This window comes from Rhinolophus sinicus, chromosome 15 (assembly GCF_057876585.1).
Source record: "Rhinolophus sinicus isolate RSI-liver-muscle chromosome 15, RSI-T2T, whole genome shotgun sequence".
NCBI classification, from domain to species: Eukaryota; Metazoa; Chordata; class Mammalia; order Chiroptera; family Rhinolophidae; genus Rhinolophus; species Rhinolophus sinicus.
The window spans coordinates 125,863,764-125,884,455 of NC_142515.1; the positions used below are offsets into that span (position 1 = coordinate 125,863,764).

The 20,692-nt window shown below is 36.5% G+C and overlaps 1 protein-coding gene across 1 annotated transcript in view; it reads right to left on the minus strand.

Annotated features, from left to right (window-relative positions):
• Positions 1–489: 489 nt before the first annotated feature.
• The window catches only part of INTU (inturned planar cell polarity protein), a 53,098-nt gene continuing 32,895 nt past the window's right edge, over positions 490–20,692 (minus strand). The window contains exons 8-16 of the mRNA XM_019749039.3: positions 17,428–17,617; positions 13,684–13,737; positions 12,219–12,281; positions 11,253–11,474; positions 9,628–10,110; positions 8,201–8,298; positions 6,565–6,754; positions 3,960–4,117; positions 490–2,454 (exon numbers count right to left, since the gene is read on the minus strand). Of these exons, the coding sequence (XP_019604598.3) occupies positions 2,343–2,454; positions 3,960–4,117; positions 6,565–6,754; positions 8,201–8,298; positions 9,628–10,110; positions 11,253–11,474; positions 12,219–12,281; positions 13,684–13,737; positions 17,428–17,617 (1,570 nt within the window). The 3' untranslated portion in view covers positions 490–2,342. The remainder of the gene's footprint in view (positions 2,455–3,959; positions 4,118–6,564; positions 6,755–8,200; positions 8,299–9,627; positions 10,111–11,252; positions 11,475–12,218; positions 12,282–13,683; positions 13,738–17,427; positions 17,618–20,692) is intronic.

Below are 20,692 nucleotides of genomic sequence, written 5' to 3' on the forward strand. Positions count from 1 at the left end.
ACATGTAGCCCCCCCGCCCTTATTAAGAGCTTTGAATGGGCTTTTTTCAAAAGACTAAGCCGAAAATGTTCATTTTAACTTGTTGCATTGCATTTTATTTACAAATTTAGGGAACAAAAAAAACACTGGTGATTTATAAAGTTGGTATTAAAAGTATAGAGTCTCAGGACCTTTGTGCTGTTCACTCTGCTTTCCTTAGAAATCAGCCTGCTAAGTCTCCTCACTTACTTTAGGTCAGGGGGAACTTCAGCACCCCTTTCCCTGGCCACCCATTTTCTTCATTTATTTTTCTCTTGGCTTTTATCACCATATTTCACTTATTTGTCTTATTTGTGGTCTGCCTCTCCCACTGGACCACAAGCTCCGTGAAGGTGGGGATTTTTAGCTGTTTTGTTCACTGCTGTATCCTCAGCATCCAGAACAATGCTTGGCACACAGTAGAAATTTAATAAATATCTTTTGGACAAATGCATGAAAAAGCAACACAACTGCAAACAAACCTCCAAACCATCTTTATTAAAAACTATCAATATAGTATAAAAATAGCTTCAATTATACAGAATATAGAAATACAACTCTACAAAATTAAATTATTTTCACACAGTTTAGTGTATAGATTAAAAGTTTTAGTAAACTTTAATAACATTTTTAAAATATCCGAAGTATAAATCCTTATTCCCAAAAGTATTGTGCTGAATACTTTTCCTCAGCTTCTTTCCCACATTTCGTACAGTGGTAGGTATGATTTAGCTGACTCCTTGGTTTTTAGCAAATGGATATTTAAGAATAATAGTACTAGTAGTACCTAACACTTTTATAGCATGTAATGGGCACTATTTAGAGGAAACTCACACAGACAACAAACAATTATTCACGAGTGTGTTTTCAAGAATGTTCAAAGCAGAGAAACCTAGTAAATTGTTTCATAGGTTTTTCCATTTGTATTAAAAACATAAAAAAGCAGGCACTGCAAATGTACTATCTTGCCTGTATGCATCACCATCAACAGTCCCTTGGCACAAATAAGAAACTCTCCTTTGCTAAGTACAGTTCTCTAACCCCACAAAAATAAACAAACCAATGAGAACTAAAGAAAGGTGAGGGAGGGAGGAGGGGATAGAATCTAAAATGGAATTCTGGAGAGCCAAAAACAAAATAGATGATGGGGATAAGACAGTACTTGATATCTTTTAAAATGGAATTTATATAATTCTGCCTAAATAGTCTTTGGTGAAAGGGACCATTTGCAGGATGTGAACAAAATCCAATTTCTGAATGTTTCTGTACCTGCTAAAGAGTATACCTCTGGAGTATCTGCACTGTTACTCTGTCCCCTTTATGTAATAAAATCACACATAGACACTTATTATCCAGTAATCAGATTGATCTACTTTCGGATATGAATTTGAACCTAGTAGTTGGAAAAATGGACTGCTAAGTTTACTTATAATGTTTACTTCAATTCCCATTTACAGATGGAAACCAAGACGATGTTTGGTTTTATTTCTTAAAAATGCAATGTCTCTACAACATGGACATATATCTACAATATAGCAAATGATTTCCTCTTATGAAGATCAGTAGTTTGTCTTTTTATTTCAGTTATTGAGCAGTGGTTTCGTGATTCTTTGATACCAGGAAAGCAGTTCAACAGACTGAAATGTCATTAAATGAAGCAAAAAGTCTGCTAAGATAAAACCCCAAGTTTTCAGTCTGTTTGAAAATGTGAGGTAATCAATAGCTGCTTTTATTAATAATTGTCAGTATGAAAAATAGCTCATGGTGTTTTGGGCAACATATCAAGAAATTTAAGACATTTAATACTTTTAAACAAAGTGCCTTAATACCCATGATACTTTTATGGCCTGAGCTCAGAGAGGCACAAAGACTTGTTCATGTCACAGCACTAATTAGTTAGAGGATCTGGTTCCGTATTTCATGATTCCCAATTTCATGATTCTTTCACCAGATACCAATATTAGTCTTGAGAAAAATACACACTACGGTATTTTTCCGATATAATTATTTCCAATATTAATTTTATGTAACACACTTCACAATATTTCAAACTAATCAATAAATTAATATTATATACCAAAATGGAAATAAATGAACAATGCCTTTTCATATTTTGATCAAGTGTCTTTCCAAAAGTCTCACAAGACTACATAAGAGACGTAGTGCATCAAATCCCACAGCAGCGTATCAGCTTGATATTTAATGTTATGTTCAGCACTGAACAATGAAAAGAACTAAACCTTGTCTTTTGTGTGTGGCCTTCAGCCATCCTAACACCGCCCAGTGCTCCATGCGCAATGTTGCTGTGCAGCAAGAAAACATGGTTACAAGGTTAATCCGAAGAACAATTTAAAAGCCATTTCGATGGCAATTTCTGTGACTGAGTCATGAAAACAAACATAAAGTTCTTGAACTTTGGGATGAAGAAAGAGTCTCCTGTAGAGGAAAAGAACACACTCATTTTAGAAATTCATTAAAAGAAAAGAAAGAAAAAGTTCAAACTTTCAATGTTATTTTTTTTGTTTGTTTCTGAAAGAATCAGTAGTAAATTTAAGAAACCACTAATCTAAATCTATAGAAGGGGAAATGCAGCTAGTTTAACTTTTAAATAAGTAATATAAGCCTTACGTCAATTATTTTTATTTTTCCAGGGTGTAAAAAGTCTATTTTGTCAATATGTGTTACTGTATCCCTCAGTTCCTTAAATACTAAATTTAGTCATTATTATTCTGATAAAGCCAATGGTGTTACCATCATTTTACATACAATAGTTATTGCACATTGCCATTTACTTTCTAAAAGTTAATTGTTATTAAAACATCAAATATATGATAGCTTTTTGCAGATAGTACTGGATTAGGATTAACACTGAAATTTTATTTGGTTTTCTTAAAAGAGTTAAAATTTTAATGTATTTAATACTAATGTATGTAAGTATATATATATATATATATATATATATAGAGAGAGAGAGAGAGAGAGAGGAGAGAGTGAGAAAGAGTAAGATGGCTAGATATAGATATATAGATATCTGTCTATATCCATGTAATGTATTCGTACATCCATAAATATAGAGATATTTGAGCATATTTCATATTTCTTCTGCTAGATGTGAGACCATTAGATGCAATGACTGTGACTTGATCTTTCTGTTTGCCATACCACCCACCCGCCACACATTTTGCTGAGCATAGCTCCATTTACTAAATTGTTATAAATCATCAAGTGACTAAATGCTAGGTGCCAGAGGCGGACAACAGATATGATTCCTACCCTCATAAGGCCAAATTCTAGTGATGCAGAGAAAGACCATAAATAAACAAGAAAATAAGCAATAAAGGGGTGATATAATAGAGAATAACTGAGTAGCTACTTTAATGCGGGAAAGAGATCGTGGATCCTCTCTGCAGAGATGATGTGTTAGTACTGATCCGAATATCAAGGAGCCAGACATGCACAGATTAAGAGGCAGGACGTTGCACACAGAAGGAATAACAAGAACAAGATTCGACTGGTGCCGATGTGACTATGACATTAGACGAGGAGAGTGACAGGAGGTGGAAACAGAGAGGTGGGCAAGGGCCAGGTTGGGCAGGGTCCTGTACTGGAGGGGGGATGGGGCGGAAGAAAGGGATGGGAAGGGGGAAGGACAGAAGGAAGTAGGGACGGAAGGAAGGAAATAGTAAAATTTGAAATCATTTTTAGATTGTTATTAATATAATTTTGTACGATAACTGAAAAAGCTTTTTGTTTTTGAATAGAAAAATACTTGGGAGGAATTTAAAGGAGATACTTAGTAAATAAAATTCTAAAATATGTTAAAATATTATAGTTAGTTTAATAATTGCATGCCTACATCTTAAAACTTTTTCTCCTTTACCACTTTTCTTTCACTTTTCTAACATCTTACTTTACTTTCACATACTTTTTTTCCCACTTACCCTACTACCCAGTAAGCCATGACTGGTGGTGCTTTTCTCTGATCAGTCCAGTTTTCAGGTGAGCATTCAAACAATACACCATGTTCTTTCACAGGGTTTAGAGAAGACATTGAATTTGTACAACCAGAGTGATCTCCAACATTTAGTGCTTTCTTTTTCTGTAAATTAAGAAGTTAGTATTAACTGGTATTAAAACTGTTACTTTAAAATGTTTTTACATACAGATCTGAATTGGCTGATCCTAATTCTTAAGTGTCTGCAATGACATTCTTCTCTTTACCTGCAGGAAAAGCTCTACTCTTCCTCATACTCACTTTAAATGCCTTCTCCTAAAAGAGGCTTCATGGATAAAGTGTCCCGTGACTCTCCCAGGGAACCTTTTGTTCACAGCCCTAATTATTACTATTTATATTATATTACATTAGCAGTTTTATAGGTCTGTCTTCCCTAGAACATTATAAGCCTTTTTTCGGTTTCAGACAATATACTATTCATCATTGTAATATTTGAAAGCAGCAGTGCCTGCTACATATTAGGTGTCTAATGAATAGATTCCTAAGCGAACACATGATTTTATAATATACTTAAAACACATATACTTAAAGTGGGATTGTCTCTTCCTCGGATGCACATACTCTCTAAATTTCCCATTGATTAAATCATTAGAGAAACAATGACTTTTTTGGTTCTCCAGGTTGATTGTTTTATGATTTGGTTGTCATCTTAATGTGGTCATGGGAGGAGGCAAGCATAGCATTTAACTACTCTGCCATCTTGCCTGGACCTTCCTAAAACAATGACTTATTTGGAATATAAAGACTTTTGCAAGGCTCAGGCCAAAACAGTGGAACGGTCCCTCATTCTTCCCTTTCTGTCATAATCCTTATTAAATCCATCAACAAATCCTTTTGTTTCATCCTCCAAAATATATCCAGAAGCCACTATGGTTTCTTGCTTTGAGAATTTCCACAGCCTCCTAACTGGTCCCTGCCTCCACCCTAGTGACCTTACAACACCTGTTCTTCCCATAGCACCCTGAGTGATTCGTTCAAAAACTTAAGGAGCATGTGTCTGCTCTGCTCAGAACTGTCCAAGAACCTCCCATCTCCTTCAGGACAAAGCCCAAAGCCCTGGAATCTGTCAGGCCACACGTGATCGGGCCCTGCTGCCTTTGCCATCTCACCTCCTACCATTCTCCTGCCCACTCAGACACTCTGACCTCTGTGGCTTTGCACCTGCTATGCCCTCTGTCTGGAAGCTCTGCCCCCAGATTTGTCAAGGGGCTTGCTCCCTCACTTCATTCAGATCTTTGTTCAAATATTACTTGACATGATCAGAGGGATCTTTGAAATAGTAACCCCTACTTCTCATCCTTACCTTGTTTTATTATTCCTTTTGCAACGTGTCCTGTCTGACATATTACACTACTTGCTAATTCATTAGTTGCTCCTATTAGAATATAGACTTCATGAGGAAAGGGACTTTGTGTTGTTCCCTGCTGTATTGCCAGTACCTAGAATAGTGTCTGCTGAGTAATGGGTACTCGACATTTAAATAATATGAGGAAGGCTAATTTACATTACTAAATATTACTGAATAAGCTAATGAAATACTCCCTTATAGAAGCCATCAATTATGCTAAATGGGAAAGGAGGAACATAATGCAAAGCACATAGGGATATATGGTCAAACAGAACATTTTGCTGAATTCCACTTTCCGATAGCTTAAGAAGAAATTCTGTAAGACACAGAATATTACTACTGAATGAGTCCTAAGAGTTTACATCATTCAGCCCACGCACCTTGTAGCTGAGGAAATAGGAAGAGTGGAAGGGTTCATCCAGGATTCCTATTCCCAGCCCAATGTTCTTCCACTTTGAAACCCAATTTCTTCACAAATTTAGGTCCTTAACACACTCACTGCTACATACATTATAATCATTTTCAGAGACTTTTTTTTTTGGAGGGGGTGGTTATATGATGAATGACCAGTCACAAGTAAACTTCTGTATGTTTATCCTTTTCTAGGAATTAACACTTACCTTTCCCTGCCATTAAAATAATCTAGCTGATATTTCAATTGTATACAACATTACTACTTATCCAAAAGGTACAATATTAAATGCAACTTCATTCTGGATGGAAAAGCCAGCAAACAACCAACCAAGTGGCTAAAATATTTGCAACGGTATTGTGTCTACTTTTGTACCTTACCCCTTTGTGTTCCAAAATCCTTTATACTGTTGGTTGAATACTTCAAGAATTATCAGAGTTACCAACTGGTAGATGTCACTGTCCAAGTAAAGGTTGAATCACAGATATCAAATATGGGGGCTAATTATAAGCTACTGTATCCTACTTTGCTATAGAAAAATACAGGTCCACCACTTCCTGAAATAATCATCTAGGGTCAAACTCAGTATTATAAAACAAAGCTTTGAAGTTAAGCACTATGAGTATAATGCTTTTGCCACTCAGGTTAGATTGAGTGACTGTTAATGAAAACAGTCATTGCGGGACATATTGATTAAAGAGCTTTCAGAGAAAATATTTAGAGTTCTGGAAATGAAACTGGCAGAAGACTATATTTATAGCCGTGCCTTACCTCTTCCATCAAGGTCTGTTGGAAAACTGCACGAATGGAGAGACAACACTGATGGAAATTCTTTATTAGCTGAGGGTGGATAGAGCCGCTTAGCTGGGCCACCTCTTCATGGGTCGGAGTAATAAAGATGCCTTGCACTGTTTCTAAGGCAACATAGTGGAAAAGTGTGTTCTCAGGACCAGATGTCAATCTTGAAAAGAAAAAAGATATTTAAGTAATGTTAAAAATATTGCTTCTTTTGAATTGTGTAGACTCCTAATAAGTTTTTATCTACAATATAATCTTAGGATTGTAATTAGGGAGGGGAAACTAGGCCAAACATTTAATTTCCTCTTCCTCCTTAACTGAAGTACAGGCTAGGGTTATTATCAATTCTCTTAATGGAGGCAAGTATTACGTGTTTTGCAAGGATAAATAAACACCAATTCATTTGCAAGTAACTTAATCGCCCCTTTGCTAAACAGCCCAAATTGGCTAACCCCCTCTTTTTCCGTGGTTGGTAATGAATAACCCATCTCATGTCTGGCCCAGATATCTACAAGCCATAAACATGCTATCAGTCTAGGGTAGGCCACATATAAAAACACCTTCCATCAAACTAAACACATTTAAGTTAGTAGCATAAAAGTCGTTTACCATCAGTCAAACTGATGATCCTGAAGAAAAATACAATTATTATTACCAACTGCAAAAGTGGGTTAATATTCTAGAATACCATGGTAAGTACTAGTAATATCCCACTATTTCTCATCAGTACAGTCTTCTCTTCTAGGTTCTCTTAGTATTTCCATTTATCCTTTCTTCTTCTCTGTCCTTTCTTCCCGTTTAGGTCTCAGGCCAGCAGAACCTATAAATACTGCTTATTTCTACCAGTAGTAAGCAGAACTAAAGAACAATAGTGGCAATGATAACTGACTGTAATAATATACTGAATGCCTCTATGTACCATCCTGAGCCAACATACTGTCCCCGTGTTCAGTGGACTGGGATTAACTTGGTTGAAGCCGCACAGCTAAGTGCAGAGCTCATCTGGCTCTGAAGCTTGCTCCACTGTACCTTGCTTTTTTTTTCCCTCTCACTGCTCACTATTTATTGGCAATCTTTAAATATATGGAGAGCAATTCTCCATATGCATCTCAGATACTCAGGCTGCCCCATTCTAATTCTAATGTCTGTACGAAAAAATTCCTTCCGTTGATTTATTTTTCCAGCCAGAAGCACAGAGGCAAGGAAAAGGCGTATTTCAGCTCTTAGGCTGATACTGCCTCGAAGGCACACTGGGCTCAGGAGTATCTGGGCAGTACACCACAGCACCCGCCAGAGTCTAGAAATGGTCAACTCTAGTTTAAAAGTTAGACGCACAGAAGGGGGGTTACCTGTGGAGGAGAGATAAAGGGGGGCTCTCACATTTTGAAATATTGCTTTATATGTGTTTTATCTCTTATAATAGGAGTATCTTTCCTATATGCATAATGAATAGCATTAGAGAAATAGAATAGATATTATCTTTAATATTAATGATATATCATAACTACAATTGTTGAATAAAATCTCTATGTTATGGACTTATACTTTCTCATTATAAAATTTCTTCAAAGAGTTAAGTGAAAAAGAATATTATAAGGAAATTTCTTACTTCATTGTGTTACATATTTCCAATTCTTTTTCTGAAAAGTCCTTTTTCACATTCCCCAACTGAAATGGATTTGGAAGAGTTGACTTCTTTTTAGTGACCTGAAATATATAGTTAAGTAGATCAGTTTATATCTAAGAATGGAATCAAACAGCAGAAATAATATAAAAGCTAAATATCCTTCTAAGAGAACTACTTACTATTTTCCAATGTTACCTTTGAATATTTTCAATGCTAACTTGTGCCTCTTGGCTTATCTTGGGCTAACAGAGACTCCAGGGCCATGTCATAGGAGGACATGATAGTTTTCCCTGAAAACCTCCAACCAGAGCCAAATTGTTACAATTTATATGTATGCGTACTTGTCTCCCGGTCTAGACTGCACTCAAAGGCAGGGGCTATATCCTACTCATCTTTGCATCTTGTTTGTGTAGCATGGCCCTGGGCACATAGTAGGTGTTCATTCAACAACTGAATGGCTAAATCTTAGAGATTAATTCAGTTTCTCTTAGGAACTGTTCATGGCTCGTTAATTCTATCCAAATCTTCCTAAGCTATATTTTCTACCAATTTCACCAACTGGGATAGTGAGTACAGTACCAATGTGAGCACTTCCTAAATAAACATCCACTTAGGGCTCCAAAAGTGCTCTATTGTTTGGAATTAGGAGATCAAATCTATGGTTATTTGAGCCATGACATTCAGAATCTCATGTTTTATTCCTGCCTTCTCAGACTCCTCCTTCGCCATACTTTGACATCACCTCCCTCCACCCAAATGACAACTTTCAAAAATGTTTCAAAAGAGCAGCATCACTAGAATAAGTAGAAACCTTCTCAGGGTGATTACTTTGATAATCATTTGTATAGATTATGGTGTTTCGTAGAAAAAACAAAGAAAATGATAAATAAGCAATCTGAAAAATCAACATTCTCTTTGCTTAATAGTCACATTTTGAATTCCTGAGTATGGAGATCAGACTTTCACAGGTACAGATTAAAAAAAAAAAAAAATAGAAACACATACACACACATACAAATACACACCTACACTTTAAGTTCCTGATTCTCTTTCTGTTTCTGCTGAACATTTTATTGACTAGTCAGATCAGCCCTCCAAACGCTCCCCAACTGGGCTGTTCCCTGTTAACACTGTGAATCGGGAAGAAGGAGATGAATGGAGAAAGCAGGACCCAGAGTTTCCTTACTTGTAAGTGGTGTCAGATATGCTGGAATGTTCAGGGGCTACTGTTTTATCACTTGATATTCCTTCCTCTTTTTAGTTCTAAATCATTGGTTTGCCAACAGTGACTAAAACAACCACCGGTTCAAATGAAGAATGATCTGCCATTAAAAATTCTCTTGCAATAATAAAATAAGGACTGGAAAGACAGCTTAGGTCCCAGAATGTACACCTGAATGAACACACACCTTCGACAAGGCCCCACTTTCTTCTGAACCATCAGAGCCCTGAGATTCTCTTTGCTTCCGTATTGCATCCGGTGTAGCATGGGGGCTTGAGCCAACACCTTCTCCACCTTCGCAACCATTGTCAGATCCTCCACTGCTTCGGGAAGGACTGGGCTTACGTGTTTTTACAGAATAGTCACCAAAAAGAGTTCTTCTGCATGTTGGAGAGGTTGCTACTTTGGAAGCACCTTGTAGCCTACTAAGGATAGGTGAGGTTGTCAAACCATCTAATTTTTCATGTGATCCAGCAAGGAACCAGTCAGCACAAGACAAGCAGGGACTTGGAGAAGATGCCAGTTGTTCATTTATGCGGGAATCGACTCCTTCCAGCTGCTGAAGAGTTGTTTTAACCTGGTCCACATATATACAGTCTGGTCCAGGATTCCCAATAGCTTTGGATGCACAGCCTCCAGCTTCTAACAGCACACATAACATATAATGCCTCTATAAGAAAAAAGTAATTAATAGAGATTTAGCTACATGCATATATAAAGTTAGGAATACTAAAGGTATACGGGCATATGGCATAACCATGTGATAATTATTAAAAACTCTTCCCCCACCCTTCCTGCTTAGTTATTTCTTTTTTTTTTTTTTTTTTTTTTTAATTTTTTTTTTTTTTAATTAAATTTATTGGGGTGACAATTGTTAGTAAAATTACATAGATTTCAGGTGTACAATTCTGTATTACATCATCTATAAATCCCATTGTGTGTTCATCACCCAGAGTCAGTTCTCCTTCCATCACCATGTATTTGATCCCCCTTACCCTCATCTCCCACCCCCCACCCCCACCCCCCTTACCCTCTGGCAACCACTAAACTATTGTCTGTGTCTCTGAGTTTCTGTTTCTCATTTGTTTGTCTTGTTCTTTTGTTGTTTTTGGTTTATATACCACATATCAGTGAAATCACATGGTTCTCTGCTTTTTCTGTCTGACTTGTTTCGCTCAGCATTACTCTCTCAAGATCCATCCATGTTGTCACAAATGTTCCTATATCATCTTTTCTTACCGCCGAATAGTATTCCATTGTGTATATATACCACAACTTCTTTATCCATTCATCTATCGAAGGACATTTTGGTTGTTTCCATGTCTTGGCCACCGCTGCTTAGTTATTTCAATGCTCCTTGATCACCCTTGAAAACGAATCTCTTATTGCTGTATCCTGTTATACCATCGGTCACTACTTTTGGCACACAGAATTCCCTAAGGTAGCTTTCAAAGAGCCTCAATTACTGCATTTCACTTACAGTTACATATTTATTTTGATACTATAATCCGTTCATGTTTACCTCTATTTCCCAAAACAAACCAGAGGATAAACCGCTATATAACTGAGAACAAAAGCTCTTAAGAACCTGCTAAAATCTTATCCTGGGTTTCATTAATATTTATCCATGAGTATTAAATGAATGCAAAAGAAAAGGAATAAGGGGCATCGAACATTTTCTTGAATACTGATGTTTGACTCGCTCATAATTTGAAATTATCCTATTTGTATATTTATTTAGATAGTAAATGGCAAAAGAGAAAAAAAAAAAAAATAAAGAAAAAACCAAGAAAGAAGGCAAGGTAAACTTACCAAACCAACAATTAGCAAAAAATATCTCCCTTCAGGTTCCTGAAAGACTTCAGTGTTTGCGTCTGCAGAAGGCTGGAGGTGGTGTCGAGGAAACACTTCTCTCCATATGACCAGCTGACCAATTCTTTGTTTTGCTGCTAAAGGCAGTAGGCAATAGTGGCGACAGTAGACAACAATATCAATGAGATCATCCTTGGGCAAATGGCTGCATATCAAATAACCCTTGGATTTAAACACAAAGAAAAGTCAACTAGCGATATCAAGCAATCAGCCTACAATATATTTCTAAGAGTTTTATAGGTACTTCTTCAGTTGGTTTAAAATATAACAGTTTCAAATGGAATAAATTAGTAAAAATAATAATATAGTAATAATGATAATAAACAGTAAAAATAAGTAGTAAAAATAAATGCCCCACCCCTATCCCGAGGTCAACAAATATTTATGATAACTTAAGTCTACAACAGGTACACTTTAGCAGAAAGCAAGAGCACCTCTGAGAAGTGTAAGACTGAGTGTTTGGCATAATTAGAAAAAGTACTGAATTCTGAGGATGGAAAGTGGAGAATCAGGAGTCGAGGTGGGAAGAGACTTTTCAGTGTGTACCATTGTCTATTGTCTGATTCATGGATGCATGGTTATGTCTGAAGATAAGAAATAAACACACTGCTGCAAAAGGAAACCGAGAAAATACTGCTCTCCTCTCTCACACACTTGGTTCCTTGAGTACAGTTTCTCCTTAATACATTTGTAAATGCTTTAGAAGGTAGTGAAGCCAGAAGTATTTATTGTATTTGTAAATATGCAGGTACAAGTCTTGTTTTAAGATCTTACTTTTAGGGTACATACATTCAGAGGAAAAGAGACATATGTACTTTTCATTTTTTGTAAAAGTTGGAGGAAATTTACTTTCTGTCTGTTCAGATAGCAGTTGGACATTTATAAAAGCTTCACGCTCCAGCTTACCTTGTAAAATAGAGATGACCCTAAAATCGTGTACAGCCGCCTCATGTCATGGTAATCCTCAGACTGGAGGAAAAAAACCACAGTGGATTTAAAAATCCTAGTTACGCTACAACAGTTAAAATTGCAATTATATTCTTCAGTAAGTAAACTTTTCATAGTGCCTTTTTTAGCAATCAATATACTAGGATATTAGGGTGAAAGATAATGTGCATATATGTTTATTTTGACTGAGAACAATTTCATTTTTGATTCTTATAAGAAACTGTTGATTAGAGACATCTGAGAATAAATATAAGATTTGTTACACCAAGAGGGATTAAACACACCTATCAAGACAAAAAGCTTCTACACTATACATCACCTAAAATATCCAATATTTTATCAAATATCAAATACTATGTCAAAATATACTATTTTTGAAAGTCCAAATTGGTACAAGCTATTTGGGGACTACTGAGTAGTATATACAAAAAAATTTAAATACACATATTCTTTGAGTAAATCCACTTCTGGCAATCTACAGAAACACTCAAATAAGAGAATCAAGAATTTTGTATAAAAGTTAATAGAATTATTTGTAATATGCAAAAATGGAAGATAAAGTGAAGTTCAGTGATGGAGAGCAGATAATGAAATTAGGTATGTTCATAAGAGAATATCATACCTGTTTTAAAAAAATAAGGTTGATCTATATGAGCAGGCACTACAGGTTTTACGATATATTATTCAGCAAAGAATGTAGCTGCGGAAGAAAATAACACTATGATCTAGTTTTGGTAAAATGATATACGTGTACGAGGTCGGACAATTAAGTTTGCAAACTTTTTACAATGATGTTGCTAAACTTTTTTGATATCACAGGGATTATTCATTATGAATTTGTACCAACTGGACAAACAGTTAACCAAGTTTACTATTTGGAAGTGCTGAAAGGGCTGCGCAGAAAAATTAGATGACCTGAACTTTTTGCCAACAATTCATGGCTCTTGCATCACAACAATGCACCAGCTCCCACGGCACTGTCTCTGAGGGAGTTTTTAGCCAGTAAACAAATAACTGCATTGGAACAGCCTCCCTACTCAACTGATCTGGCCCCCAATGACTTCTTTCTTTACCCGAAGATAAAGGAAATATTGAAAGGCAGACATTTTGATGACATTCAGGACATCAAGTGTAATATGATGACAGCTCTGATGGCCATTCCAGAAAAAGAGTTCCAAAATTGCTTTGAAGGGTAGACTAGGCGCTGGCATCGGTGCATAGTTTCCCAAGGGGAGTACTTTGAAGGTGACTGTAGTGATATTCAGCACTGGGGTATGTAGCATTTTTTCTAGGATGAATCCATGAACTTAATTGTCAGACCTCATATTTCAAGAGTTACCACTTGGAAAATATTTATAACAATGACTGATTTTAAATGAAAAATCTGTATTTATTCTTTCCTAAAATTCACTGCTTTTCTTACCAGTTCTGCAAAATCTGCAGCCTCCAAGTCACTCAATGCCGTGTCTAATTCCATCTATGTGGAGGAAAAAAGAGTAATATAAACATTTAACTCTTACTACTTTTTAATAATGGCCATATAAAAGTGCTTCAAAATTACTGGAAGAATTGAATAAGTATCTTTTTCTTTTATGATGTTTAAGAAATGTCCCAAAATGGAACATCTTGTTTTAAAGCTTTGCAATGGCAAAAAAATTCGTTTATTTAACATATTGGCATTTTCAATTAAATCTCAGTTACTGAGAAATGGGCTTCCCTGTTTATTCGATGCAAAATAATTAATGGGATTAAGAAATTGCTTTTAGTTTTAAGTTAGAAATTTTTTTTAGCTTATTAAAATTCTTAGAGGGAAAAAAATCAGTCTTAATGTAGCCAATGTATTTTGAGTTGTTTTTGTTTTTCCATTTCCTGTATATTTCTCAACAGATGGATTCTTGGAAAATATCAACATTCTTCCCTGTCTCTCTTCTATGTTTTGTATAAAAGGACTGTTAATCTTTATTCATGGATTAAAACATGAAGGCAAGTGTTCCCCCTGGAACCTGGCACAGTTTAACTACCCTACAGAGTTATTAGAAAAATCTTTTACTTAGGATTTAGCTTTTGTTTCTATGGAAATTCCCTGAACTCCTTCATGCATTTTTTTTTACCTCCCTAAAGCATTTATAATTTAAAAACAATAAATTTAAGCTGTAATGCATATACATTAAATTGAAAACTATTGGCCATTAAAGTCTGTAGCATATATGCTATTTCTGAAAAAGAATCTTTTTTTTTTTAAGTCCAAGGCACTCTCTGCAGGACTGTTTCACAGACTGTGTCTTACTGAGATGACAAAACCTTTGGAAACATTAGTCATGCCTTTCAGTGCTTTTCACACAGTATGACTTATTACTCATTTGTGGCCTACATTTTCCTGCATCTATCAAATACTTCATGTTCTCCTTTTTGCGGCTATAGTTTCTCTTGTGAAAAACTATACAACAAAAAGAAAATTACCTGCTTGTGATTTTTGATTTCAGAAACATTACTGTTTAATTGCTATTCCTGCTATAGAACTCTTAGGCTAATGTATAAGGTTGCTATAATTGTTTCTTCATATTGCTTAAGAGATCTTTTCTCTTAATTATCCCTGTGTACCTTAGGAAAAATGATATTTTTAAAAAGAGAATATCTGACAACCAACCAAAATAAGGAAATTCTCAAACACCTGGGGGGGGGGGGGCGGGGAATGAAGAAAAACCTCCTCATACACTAAACTCAGAACAAGTTAAGTTTTTTCCAAGTTAAAAATATTCATTTCCACCTAAAATTTATCAGGCACAAATAACACAGAGATGTTTTTAACTAGATTTATTAAGGCATAAAATTCCTTAATATTTTCCTTTAGGAAATATATATACGGTCAACAAACCCTACTATTTTTAACACAATAAGAAATTTCAAAGAGGAAAGGAAAGTGTGTCATGTAAGTTCTTTGAGTCTGTTGGTAAAAGAAAAACAAAAACTTCAAGGGTTATTTGTTTTTCAAACTTTACATTCATCAGAGACCTTTAGATCACTTTATTGAGGTATCTAGCTCTCTTTCCAAAAATATTGTTCTTCACTTTCTTAACCAGGCTACAAAATACAGAAAACGTCTAAGCTATGTCCTCATTGTTTCCCAAGTATTAATTTCACCTATGCAGCTGAACTGTGAGCATCCAGAAGACTTTTCTGGATTCCCCAAAGCATGGCACAAGTCTGAGTCCCCGGCACAATGAAGACTGATCTCTGTATAGTAAAGTTAGACTTAACAAGGGTAAAAGCTACTAAAGCTTTGGTAAGATAAGCAACTGGTATGATTTGAGGCAACAAATTAAAAACTACACAATTCACAGAGTGACTTCTCAGTTTGATATTCTTTTAGGTTGAGATAAAAGCATATAGTCCTTTTAATAAAATGTATGCTAAATTAAGAAATGCTAATGAAAAAGAGATCTGAATACAGGAGGTAGCCTTCACACCTCCTTGGGATTTATAAGACCAAAATTGGCTATATTTTAAAATGTCTTAAACTTCTTAGGGGGAACGTAATATTTAATCTTAATATATCCAAAGTCTAAAGACATTGCCCCTGAAAACATGAAGTATCTTCACTCTCGCAGAAAGACTGCACATTTTGAGGGAAGAGATTTCTTTAATGAGGAGGTTCTGAGACAGGGAAAGAACCTGGGCACTGCAAGACCAGACTAGCAGGCCTCAGGAGACGGCACCTTCTGACTCATGAAATCGGCCATGTGTCTTTCAGAAGAAAAAAGACTGCTGAGTGGGCATGAGGCAGACTTTGGAGCCGGGGTCTTTCTATCTTAAAGGTCAAGTTATCTATTTACTTTCTATCTGTAGTGAACACATATGATTTCTTAGGAAAACACTGATAGGGGTAGGATTATATACCTCATACTTTTTAGTTATTACATGATTTAGGAAAAAGGCAATCACTGAGATACCAAAAGTTGCAGCTGCGGGCAGTTGACAAAATAAAAATAACAGAAGGTAAAGGTTCCTCTAAACAAGTTCTAATCTCTCAACTCCTTCCAAATAAAAACTATATAATAAAACTCTCACCACTACAACTCTGACCACAATGTGCCAGGCTCAATACTACTGTGTTTCCGCAAAAATAAGACCTAGCGGGACAATCAGCTATAATGCGTCTTTTGGAGCAAAAGACCCGGTCTTAGAGTAAAATGAGACCAGGTCTTATATAATATAACATACTATAAGACCAGGCTTATATTAATTTTTGCTCCTAAAGACGCATTAGAGCTGATTGTCCGGCTAGGTCTTATTTTCGGGGAAACACGGTAAGCACTTTCCCTCGAACAACTCATTAACTCCTCCATGAAGTAGGTACTATTATTGTCCCCATTGTACAGATGACAAAACTGAGCAAAGCAACTGATAAAGGAGTTTAAATTATTATTAAACTGTCAAACAGGCATTTATTTGGTCATACATTAAAGAGTTTAATGAAGAGTAGAACCCTGAATTGGGTTTTTACTACAGTCTAGCCTGGGTTTCTTCATGGGCAGGGAACTGGCTGTGGCATAGTGCCTCTTCAATACTAATCCAAATGCTGTGGCTGAATAGATTGTTGGTGATGAAAATGTCCGAAATGACCTTTTCAGTCCTACAACAGAAAAGTGATTCTGGGTCTACAGGTAAGACCACAATCACATTGATAATACTCAACCATCATAAAGCCTTACTCTTGGTAAGCTAATTACAAATGTTCATGTACAGAAAGATTTTGCTATGATTAGTGGAGATCTGTACTTTAGCTAAGAATGTTGTTGGTTGGCCAATCATTTCATCAACTTTTAATCTATACAGAGAGATAACCCTAACTCAAGGACGTGGCATCAAGAAATCAATGTCACAAAATTCAAAAGTAAGATACACCATATAATTACGATGTCTAAAAGTATTCCAAGTTTGGATGAAGCTTAAATGTTACTGTAAGATGAGAGAGCTAATTTCTATTCAGAAAGAAAAATTTGTAAATTCACTGCACTGGACTTCCTACTTCATCAACTAATTGTCTCTTGGACTCTTACTCACAATCCTGAAAATAACAAAAAGCCTAACAGGAACAAAAAGAGAGAGAAGACAAAGCATTACAATGCGACTGGTGCTGATTCTTATTCACGACGTCTGTGATCACCTTGATCTCCTGTGGCAGGGGGAGCCACCGCGCGCCAGGGAGGTTGTCCAGAAGCACCGCGCTGGAGGCCGCGTACTGCTGCGCGCTGGGACTGGCGCTGGGATGCAGTCTGGCAGGCTGCAGTGCTCTTTGAAAGAACAAGTCGAAAAAGGGATCCAAACAAGGAACATTCTCAACCTGGCAAAAGGCACTGAAAGAAACAAGAGCTGTAAGTTAGAAGATGTGGAAATGGTGGCCATCTTTTGTATGTTCCTAAGGGGACTGATCTCTCCTAACTACATACGCTCTCTTCCTTACTCCTCTCCCTTAGTAAGAATCACTGCTATAATGTTACTGATGGAGCGTGTTAAGACACTCCCCCTGTCCGTATTTTTTACCCTAAAACCTACTGTCAAATGCATTAAGTAGATGGTGCTACGGAAGAACCATGGCGCTAATACGAGTGGTGTATGTACAACAGAATGGGCTGAAGTACCCTTTCTGTAAAAAATTAAGCTGTTTTTACCTCTGAGTAGCATTCAACCATTTACAACTCCCAATATCTTTCAGACAATATGCGATAACAAAGAGATTTTGAACTTTGTAATAGAACAGATCTGGCTTTGAGTCTTATCACTGCTCTTACACTAGGTAGATACCTTAGGAAAATCATTTACCTTTCCTTTGAACTTTTGTTTCCAACTCTATAAAAATGGGGATGATATAATTCAACTCACATGCACATGTGTAAAAAAAGAGTATGCATATTTATATTATATAGAAAATGTATAGCAGGATACACATGAAACTAAATAGGCAATACCTTCTCTACAGTCTACTATGTATTAGGTTGGTGTAAAAGTAATTGCGGTTTTTGCAATTGTTTTTAACCTTTTAAACCGCAATTACTTTTGCACCAACCTAATACTATACAAGTACTTATACTGGTAAACAGTAAGCACGTAAATTAGCCCAAGTTATTTCCTCCCCTCTTCACTAACAACAAGTCATAACTATTGAAAAACTCAAAAATCAAAAAAACAAAACAAAAAAACTCAACATTTGGTTTTAGCCATGTAAAAGTAATACAGCATTGCCTGCAACCCTTCATTGGAATAGCTCACTGGGTAACACAATAACTGGTATATGTACCACTAATGTCAGAATAATATTTGTTAATTTATTCAACAAATTACTTGAGTGCCTACTATGCTCCAGGCACTATTCTCATTGCTGGAGGTACAGCAGTAAAAATACCAAGACAAAAGACAGGTCTCTGCTCCTGTGGAGCTTACATCCTAGTGGAGAAAGACAACAAATGAACAAACAGTAAACACATGATGTTGTACCAAGGATTATGCAGAAAACAAGACCATGTGAATGGGTGAGGTGACTGGTTTACTATTTTAGTTCAAATGGTTGGGGAAGAGGCTTAGACAGAGCATCTAAGCTGAGATCCCAACAGCAAGAAGGTCCAATGACAGAAAAGAGTACAAAAGCTGTAGGGGGGAACAGCTGGGCCAGGTGCCCGCAGAACAGTGCAGTGGGGTCCATTTGGTTTGAGATCTGAAATCAGAAAGGTAGATAAGAGCCAGACAATGTAGAAAGATCACTCTAACTGCGTTTGGAAATTAAAGTGGCAAGAATGAAGGCAAGGAAACCAGTGAGGAGGTTACTGTAGTAGTGAGAGATGGTGTCTAGACAGGGTCATAGTGGAGATGGAAGGAAATGGATAGATTTGTGATTAGGACTTGCTGGCGGGTTGGCGGGGAATGAAGGAACTGTTACAGCTTTAATTTGATCACAACAGTACACTTTGTTAATGTATAATCAGTTTTCTGTGGCTCACTGGGCCTTTATATCTTTCATAATCAGAAGACAATTATTAAGAAATTATTGCAAAGTGACTATTAACAACTTCTTAGATCCATACTGCTTCTTGGTTTTAAGAACTCAAAGGATTTTCAAATTTATTGCTTAGTTTGTCTTTCAAATTCACACTTGAACAAGCAGAAACTAGTTAAATTGCTGCCAAGTTGGAGATACTTCTAAATCAATGGAACCTAAATTTCAAAATGAAATTCAGAGAAATTAAGAATCCCCCTGCTGGGCTGGCCCAGTGGCTCAGGCAGTTAGAGCTCCATGCTCCTAACTCCAAAGGCTGCCGGTTCGATTCCCACATGGGCCAGTGGGTTCTCAACCACAAGGTTGCCAGTTCAATTCCTCCAGTCCCGCAAGGGATGGTGGGCTCCGCCCCCTGCAACTAAGATTGAACGCAGCTGAGCTCCCAAATGGCTCAGTTGGTTGGAGTGCGTCCTCTCAACCACAAGGTTGCAGGTTCGACTTCCACAAGGGATGGTGGGCTGTGCCCCCGCAACTAGCAACTGCAACTGGACCTGAAGCTGAGCTGTGCCCTCCACAACTAAGACTGAAAGGACAACAACTTGAAGCTGAAAGGCACTCTCCACAACTAAGATTGAAAGGACAACAACTTGACTTGGAAAATAAAAGTCCTGGAAGTACACACTAAAAAAAAAAGAAAAAAAAAGAAAAATGAATCCCCCTGCCCCCAACCTCCTCCACTGGATTTGGCAGAACAACTCCAATTTACTGTCTTGATATATAGAATTCATTGCAGGAATTTATTCTTTGATTATCTCTGGTTTTTATGAAAAAAAAAAACCTTCAATTACAGCAAAACATATTATTAGTAAGGTTTGCTCATCTAGTATAAATTTAAGGTAAAGTTTATAACCACATCCTTAACTCTTCATCAATTAAACATTTAGTCATTAGCAAAAGGTAAAAGCACTATTTGTGGCTGCCCAGCCTTTTGTAGTTCGCACATTTGGAAAATGCTAATAAGTAATTAATGGGGTTTGAGGGGAATGTGTCTCCTCAGCAGCTTTTGGAGGAGAATACTGCATACTAGACAATTTTCCCACATGGCACAGTCACAGAAAATTCCTTAAGGCTGCTTTGAGAATGGTGACAATAAAGATCCACATAGAGAAACAGAGAGCCAATATCACTATGGCTTGGAAAAACGTATAAACTATCTTTGGGTTTATATATTGATATACATTTAAGGCTTTGAAAACAAAGGCATTATTTTAGCTCTCTGAAGTATTGGGACTTCAGAAATCCTACAAAAATCCCACAAACAGAAAAATCTATTTTCCACCCATAATTTTACATGTTCAAATGTGGAACAGTTACCTCAAATTTTCTCCTTCAGGTCACATTATATCGTAAGGTTAAAAAAGCAAGAAGCAGAAAAATATGA